The sequence below is a fragment of the Sinocyclocheilus rhinocerous genome, unplaced genomic scaffold (assembly GCF_001515625.1).
Source record: "Sinocyclocheilus rhinocerous isolate Xijiao unplaced genomic scaffold, SAMN03320098_v1.1 scaffold1160, whole genome shotgun sequence".
Taxonomy (NCBI): Eukaryota; Metazoa; Chordata; class Actinopteri; order Cypriniformes; family Cyprinidae; genus Sinocyclocheilus; species Sinocyclocheilus rhinocerous.
In genome coordinates, this window is record NW_015635060.1 from 886,457 (window position 1) to 895,508 (window position 9,052).

Consider the following 9,052-nt stretch of genomic DNA (forward strand, 5'->3'; position numbering starts at 1 on the left):
CATAATTTATATGCTTGATTTATCCCTTTTCATAAAAATGGTCTAAAGGCTGAAATGCTGTTGTATAAGATTTTTGTTTTTGTGAAAACCTGTATCTGAACTGTAAATCATGTACAGCTCAGTACTGTATGTTACCACAGACATTGTCCAACCCCACTCATAACTGTGTGTTCATTTTACTTGTGCAGCTCTTAAAATGGGTCATAAATTGCCTTAAATATATTTTTTTAAATTCTGCAGATACCCTGTAAATAGTGAAATAAAATTCCTTCCTTCATATTTGTTGATATTTGTGTATTGAAAATATTTTTGATTGACATTTAAACTCCTATCTGATTTTCTATATTTAAAAAAAAAAAAAAGGTATTTTTTTTTTTGGGCTAGTTAAATTAATTTTCGGGCTACCAAAATCTAAAGAGTACCTGCCCGAAGGGCTACCAGGGATTTTGAAATTTTGCGAGCCCTGAAGATGTTTACTCTGTTTGTGGAATGGACCTTAGATCCTATATATTTTTTTATTACATAACTCACAACTCTCTCTAAAGCCCCGTTCACATGAATTGCTTACATGTCACAGCATTACTGTGCAGTCTTTATTTTTCATATTACATGGCTACTTTTCAGAGAGCCCTTATATATACAATATCTCACAGAAGTGAGTACACCCCTCAGATTTTTGTAAATATGTTATTATATCTTTTCATGTGACAACACTGAAGAAATGACACTTTGCTACAATGTAAAGTAGTGAGTACAGCTTGTATAACAGTGTAAATTTGCTGTCCCCTCAAAATGACTCAACACACAGCCATTAATGTCTAAACCGCTGGCCACAAAAGTGAGTACACCCCTAAGTGAAAATGAATAGTGCAGTTTCTGTGCTATGGTGGGGCCTGAAACCTGACTGAAATTCTTCATAGAGATTATTTTTTTGCAAGGAGCAAATTAATGTTTTTAATCTTATTTTACATTTGTGTGTGTGTGTGTGTGTGTGTGTGTGTGTGCGTACGTGTGTAAAATAAGATTAAAAACATTAATTTGCTCCTTGCAAAAAAATTATCTCTATGAAGAATTTCAGTCAGGTTTCAGGCCCCACCATAGCACAGAAACTGCACTTGTTAAAATTACGAACAACTTGCTTCTTGCGTCAGAACAAGGCTGCATCTCATTGCTAGTTTTACTTGATCTTAGTGCTGCTTCGACACCATAGATCATGACATACTCATAGATCGATTACACCAATGGCGATTCAATTGCCAAGGTGTCTGTAGAGGGCTGCACTTACATCAGCAACAGTCAGGTGGTTCTTACAATCTGACATTGCCATGTATTATTATCTTATCGTCTACTGGCAAGTACCATTTTATTTATTCAACCAGGTCAATTTTTACTCACATTTGGCATGTGATCATTTTGGATTTTTGGACAGGAATTTTGTAAAACCCAGCTAATAGCAACATACTCCTCAAGAAGTAACAGGTAAAATGAACCCAAAATAAAATCAGGCTACATTAAAAAAGAACATAATTTTAAAAAGGCTAAATATCTAAATGAAATATCCTTCATAAAAGTACAACCGAGGAAGCGCATCAGATGAGCAAAAGATTGCATTGTGTGTTTTTCTACAGCTCTTATCACACACACTGACAATATGATCATGAATGCAAAACATTAAAGGGGTCATATGATGCGAATTTTTCCTTTCTCTTTGGAGTGTTACAAGCTCTTGGTGCATAAAGAAGATCTGTAAAGTTGCAAACACTAAAGTCTCAAAACCAAAGAGATATTCTTTATAAAAGTTAAGAGTTAACCACGCCTACCTAAAACGGCTCGTTCTAACACGCCCCCTCGCTTTTTCAGACCGATGAGCTTTGTAAAAATCGACGCGTTTCAAAAAGGCGGGGCATAGAGGAGAAACAATAATGTACAGTATGTGGAAAATAATGTGTTTTTTTAACTTTAAACCGCATAAACACATTTCATTACACCAAATACACCAAATAATGTTCTTTTTAGCAGCATCATATGACCCCTTTAACATGCGTGTCAGCGTGTGTAAGTTGGTATGCAAGTCACATGGAGCTTGGGAGAGGAAATGAATAAGGACACAATAATGCAAGATACAAAGACTGACCTTTGACCTATGCACTTCTCCATCATCATCCTCTCCACCGACACCCAGGATCTTGCGTGTTTTGAGTCGGCTCACCAGATCGGTCTGACTGTGTTTCTTCATCAGAGGTGGATGAGGTTTAGTAGTCATTCCAACAGTCTACAGAGGAGAAGAGGAGTGTGAGAGCAAGATCAGATCTGATTTGTCACTACATGTTCACACACGTACTGTTTGTGTGGCCACACACACTCCTGTGAACTGGGAATGGAGTTCTCATTCTTCTATTTATTCTAATGAGACAAGATCTTTACTATGCACAATCCTCAAGGGCACCAGGCTGTCCTGACATACCAGTGAACCCCCAATGAGGCAGCAGATTATTCAAGGGAACCAATTATATTTTGTTCTCAAAAAGGCAGCAAAAAGACATCACTCAGGGCTCCAGACTGCGACCAAATGGCCTGGTTTATACTCGCCACGTCAGCACGAGTGCGAAAGTGTGCGCAGGAAAAATTACGCACATATTGAGGAAACGATGGATGGTTTTCAAGCTAAAGTAATGTAAAAGGCCGCTTCTTAAACCAGGGAGGGTGAACATGCTGGTATTCTTGTGGGGGGGAAAAAACATGCAAGCACTGTCACCGTCAGCAAGTTTAGTTTTACTTTTCTTTTTGTTTTCATTTTGAAAAGCTTGTTATCTTTGCTGTTTACCTGTTAATATGGAGCTATGAATATACGTTATGGAGGCTCTCTTTTATTATTATTTTTTTAAATTTGATTCCTCAGTGTTTGCTAAACTTTCTGTAATTTATTAGTCGGTATATAATACAGCATGTGGTGTTTGTCATGCCTCATCTTATTCGTTTTTGTTAATAAACGTTTTGTAAGCTAGTTTGCCATTGTATCCTACTGTTTTATTGTTGTTGTGCTTTTTAATTAAGAATAACAATGAATCCATATTTTGTTTTAGTCTTAAAAAGTGAAAGGTGTGTAGATGTATGTAAGCAAAACAGACAATTATCTTTTCTCGTAATTAGTGACAACAAGATCGCAATTTCGAAAGTGAAAGCATCTGAAGCCCAGCTTATAACACAGCAAAAGAGGAACTCCCGTTCACAAAATCAAATCACAAATAATACTACTGATGAAAAAGAACGGGTTGAATGTTAACCACTTTCGTTTCCATATAACTATAAACTATGATAAAAGTTCATCAGCATGCATTGATTAATCCCATGTTGTAGTGCAAAAAATAAAAAATTGCGATCAAATCATGTGCTCGTGCGACCAACTGAGAAAGTTAGTCGCAAAAGAGCGATCAGTGGGAAGAATGAGTCTGGAGCCCTGTCACTTGACAAGTTGCACGTTTCCAGTCAAATTAGGACAAGCTTCTATGAGAGAACTTGGATCTGAACGCCCTGACATGTGGACACATGCCACTGTGATTTTATATCTAGAAACTGTGGCCTTATTTCTCATGTAATTTCCTGTTATTTGGACATTACTTCTCAGAATTGTGCCACGCGAGGCCTTCAAATAGGCTGGTTGCTCAGACACAATGCGACCAACTGAGAAAGTTAGTCGCAAAAGAGCGACCAGTGGGAAGGATGAGTCTGGAGCCCTGTCACTTGACAAGTTGCACGTTTCCAGTCAAATTAGGACAAGCTTCTATGAAAGAACTTGGATCTGAACGCCCTGACATGTGGACACATGCCACTGTGATTTTATATCTAGAAACTGTGGCCTTATTTCTCATGTAATTTCCTGTTATTTGGACATTACTTTTCAGAATTGTGCCACGCGAGGCCTTCAAATAGGCTGGTTGCTCAGACACAAGTGTAGTCTTACTGGAAAAATGACATTTGAATGTCAGAAGTAGACAGTGCTTGACCTGCAGGAATATTATAACTGATTACCTGTAAGTGTAAATGGACTGTCTTGCAGAGGGAGAGAAGAGAGAGGAGTCACAATGGATGAGGAAGAGGATGAAATACGTATGAAGAATATCAGGAGGTCTAATATATGAAGAAGGTCAGGAAGCTGCAAGAGCAAAAAGAAGGGCAGACTTTAAAAGGACAGCATCATCAATGAGCTCTTCAAATGGCAGGATGTAGTAGTCTACAAAAAAGTAGGATTAGTTTCAGTATTAATAAAGATGTCATTAGACCAGCAGATATTTAAAACATCAAATTCTAAATTATAGATGATGCATAAGGAGAGAGGAGTCACAATGGATGAGGAAGAGGATGAAATACGCCGGAGGCTCCAGCACTACTGAGCCTGAAGAAGGTCAGGAAGCTGCAAGAGCAAAAAGAAGGGCAGACTTTAAAAGGACAGCATCATCAATGAGCTCTTCAAATGGCAGGATGTAGTAGTCTACAAAAAAGTAGGATTAGTTTCAGTATTAATAAAGATGTCATTAGACCAGCAGATATTTAAAACATCAAATTCTAAATTATAGATGATGCATAAATTAATGAATGAATCAAGCGCTGCAACACATTTGAATCATTTTTGGCCACTCTGTCTAAGACTGACGAAACAAACCTACTGAAATCAACAGATCATGGATAAACAGGCTACTAATTTAAAAGCATAAAATATCATTTAAATGCTGTGTATAATAAATCCATGAATCAGAAATAATGTTTTAAGTGGTCTGCATAAGACTGTCTAACGTATACACACAAAATACAGTAAATAAGTATACATATATAATAAATCTATACACTGTTGTTTAAAAGTTTTGGGGTTAGAAGATTTTTTTTTTAAATAAATTAATATTTTTATTTAGAAAGGATGCATTAATTTGAACAAAAGTGACATTTCTTAAAAAAAAATTATATTTCAAATAAATGATGTTCAAGCCATTACATGATATTATGAATCAAAAATCCAGAAAAAATGCTTTCCACAAAAATAGTAAGTTGCATAACTGTTTTCATCAATGGCAAATAATGTTAAATGTTTTTTGAGCACCAAATCAGCACATTACAATGATTTCTGAAGGATCACTGAGGACTGGAGTAATTTCTGCTGAAAATTTAGCTTTGCCATCACAGGAATAAACTTATTTTTATAATATAGCCTATTAGGATAAAAAACGGTTATTTTTTATTGTAATAATATTTTGCAATATTACAGTTTTTACTGAGATTTTGATCAAATATGTGCAGCCTTGCATTTATATATAATAAAAATAATATATTATAACTATACACTTTTTAAAAAATATATTTAGTTTATATTTCATGCGATCTTTTCTCTGCCAAAAAAAATAGTTCCAAAATGAGTTTTGTGTTATTATCAAGCAACAAATGCCTTACGAAATCCATTTTATTTTTTCCCCAAATTCAGACAGTTTTTTATTTTCTTTTTTCAGAATTCTGTCTTTTCCGTTTTAATTTTTCTGAATTCTGTTTTTTTCCATAAAAAATATAGACTCTGCTATAATGGTTAAATTAAAAAATATATTGATCAAGAAGCACGTCTAATTAATTGAAATCATGAAATGTACACAATTTAACAGCAATTTAATAAAAGTTTAACAAAACGGACATTTTTAAGGTCCTATGAAATACTTTTTTTCTCTCAAATTCAGTTTTATTTTTATTAATATGAAAATGAAAAAGTAAATAAATTCTGGTAAATAATTTCTCTGGTAAATATTCCTTAAAAATAATATTTTAATAATTTTATTAGTAGTATAGTAGTATCATTACATTAAAGGCACAATATGTAAGATTTTTTTTATTAAAATATCCAAAAACCACTAGAACAGTGTTATATATTTTGCTGACTTGTGTACTTACATTATCCCAAATGTTTCGAAGAATGTTTAAATCCAGATAAATATCAGATGCCCCATTCTATTTATGACATACTGACACAAAGGACAAATGATTCACTGTGAAGCTGCTTTGACACAATCCGTATTGTATAAAGCACTATAGAAATAAAGGTGACCTTAGAGTAGTAATATGTACCCTTAACATACTACTATGAACATTTCAGATGTAAAAAATGGCACAAAGATGTCCTACTGAGGGCACTGGCCCAGTGACAAGCTGCTGTACCCCAAAGTTACATTCAATGGGACAGAGCTGTTTAAACTATTATGAATTATGTGTAGAAATCTACTGAGCTTTCTTCTGAGTTGTGTGAAACTTTTGCAGTTATTACAGAGAAAAGTCACTGTAATGCTTAAAAATCTTTAACCAAAACAGCTACAGTCCAGTGGAGCAACAGACCCACTGGAGTTTCCTTCCTCTCATGCATCTCTCTACCAACCATTTATGAAACATATATGATATTGATTTAGTCCATGTGTTTCCATACCTTGTTAAAGTCCATGTGTTTCAGTCCATGTGTTTCCAGTCCATGTGCTTCCATATCTCCCTGAGGGTCTCTTTCTGATTCATATGTGTGTATTGTAGTGTAGTAGTGTGGTTTATGATGTGTTTGTACTCGGATATGGGGCACAAGAGGAACATCTATCTTCTTTTTCCTTTGTGCTAGTGTCTTTGTTTACCGATTTATGGGCTAATTTTCATTTTTGGGTGAACTAACCCTTTAAGTAAGATATTTCTCTTACACTTTCAAGTTAAACCGAATTTTGATTTTGATGGGTTGCTCTGGACCTTTATGACGATAGATTTTCTCAAAAGAAATGGTAAAATGCTCATGAAGTGACTTTCAGATCAGTTCTACAGATTATATTCATGTGTTCGTGTACTCATATATTGAAGCAGCAGAGGCTAGTAAACGATAACGCGCGTCTGCGCCATTCATTCACACAGAGACATGCAGAACATGCAGGTTTCATTTTAAATAGTAATTTTTGCAGCTCAATAGTCACAGACACTAGTCCATATCATGTTTTGATTTAAGTGTACTGGCCTACTTTTGATTTATTCACCCCAAATTTGGCAAATTCCATGACATTCCGCATTAAATTCCATTTTTCTAACTGGATTCTGCATCGCGGAAATCATAGGGCCCCTAATTAAACCCTATATCAGATGATCATAACACACAGGGGGGAAAAAAACTTCAAATGAGAGATGATGAAAAATTTGGGGCTAAATCCTGGTAGGAATAGTGGTAGTTTTGTGTTGCCATATTTATAAGTACATAAATGTATAATATGCTAGGGCTGTAAATCCGAATTAATGAGCACAGATTCTCTTTTATAAGTGTGCTCTGCTGCCGTCAGCAGCGACTCTAGAGAAAAGTTCACAGTTTGATCATGTTCTTCTGATTGCTAACGAATGATCACACAGCAAGACCTTCTAAACGCTGGGCTGCTCATAACTGACAGTGTTACATGCTACAGACGAAGGGCAATGGAATCGTGAAACATGCTCATCTGTCAACTTGTGGTCATACATTGTGACTGAAGACTTCGAATCCACAACAATAGTCACACACTAAAGCTGCCAACTGTGCTGAACTGGTGATGCCTGTGAATCATTACTTCTTTAACTGAGCGATTCAGCCTGTGTGTGACTTTACCATCGCCAATAAGAGGGCATGCTTCAATCAATGTGCTGCAAATCACATACACGAGTCAGGCAATGCCATTCAAAAGCGTGGTTCCAATGCGTTTCTCGACACGAGGCTGCTGGAGTGATGCTGATGCAGTTGCCTAGCAACCCCACAGATTGCGCATTTGGCACCCTCCCTCATTATTGAAAGTATATATTCTGTGATGAGGCTCTGTTCATCTTGACGCCTCACTCCATTGTTACCCTTCTGGCGGTCAAATCACGCCTTTGACGCAATTTAAAGATCTCGCGGCCATGTGTGAGTTTTGTCGGCTTCGAAGGCTCCATGTGATGAAATTTTAAAATGCGGCTACTGTGTATAGAATTCTGAAGCTAATGACATATGGAGGGAAGAAGCAAAGGCTTCATTGTTCATTACAAAAATCCCAAGCCTATGTTTCCACAAAGGCACTTCAAGAAGACTTCAGCCTTAGGTTGTGAGTTTATAAGGGGTAATAAAATATTAATAGATGTTTTAAACAGCAACACACTGCAACTGTGGGAAAAACAGACAAGTGTGCGCTTGTGTGAGTGAATGAAAGAAATTCAGATGCAGGACAACAACATTTCTCCTTAGCATCTATGTCTTGGGGATATTAAACATGTATACAACCCCTAGTCTGAATTAGGGATGTGCGCGACGACTAATAAAACGAAAGTTTTGTATCCGACTAGTCGACTAGTCTAAAAGCAAGAAACCCCCAAAAGATGGTAAGAAAAAAAAAACCTCTGTGCGTGCGTGTAGCATATATAATAGCCTATATTTGAAATACTTAATCTATGAATCACACTGTCAAATCCCTCAATGAATTCCGCTTGCCGCACACTTGCCTCGCGTTATCATCATTTCATTTTAGGCGGTTGTTAAAAAGAAAAAAAAAAGAAGAGTATACACTCAACGTCGGCCAAAGCATAGCTTATTTATTCAAATCAGCTGGGGAAATGCAGAACAATGGAAAATCAATCAATAGCCTGACAGAATTCTTCATCTTCATATAATGTTAGCCCACATATTAAAACAGTCAAAACAATAGGAAGGTTTATCAAGAAATAGCATAAAAACGGCTTTTAAAAACGTACTTCGTGTAGGCTATATCGTCTAAAAACAAAATGCAACAATGCCCATTTTACTTACTCAGACCATGCGTTATTTGTTCAGTGAAATTATCAACGTGGTCTGGTGAAAGATGGGGCCTGAGGCGATTAACAATAAAATTCCTGCACTTGAAAAAAACGCACTCGGCAGGAACTGAAGTCACAGGCATGCAGAGATAACGAAAAGCAAGCCGATAGAGTTTCAGAAAGCGCCTGGACATCCCGCACCACCACCGAAGTGGGTCTTCGTTAGAGGAATAGACGGCGCGGATGGGATCGCAGCTTCTAGTGAATGACG

The 9,052-nt window shown here is 36.4% G+C and overlaps 1 protein-coding gene across 1 annotated transcript in view; it reads right to left on the reverse strand.

Moving 5' to 3' along the window:
* The window catches only part of LOC107746574 (tumor protein p53-inducible protein 11-like), a 32,489-nt gene extending 28,349 nt beyond the window's left edge, over positions 1–4,140 (reverse strand). Inside the window, exons 1-2 of the mRNA XM_016560836.1 lie at positions 4,030–4,140; positions 2,135–2,272 (exon numbers count right to left, since the gene is read on the reverse strand). Coding sequence (XP_016416322.1) covers positions 2,135–2,263 — 129 coding nt within the window. The 5' untranslated portion in view covers positions 2,264–2,272; positions 4,030–4,140. The remainder of the gene's footprint in view (positions 1–2,134; positions 2,273–4,029) is intronic.
* Positions 4,141–9,052: the final 4,912 nt, after the last annotated feature.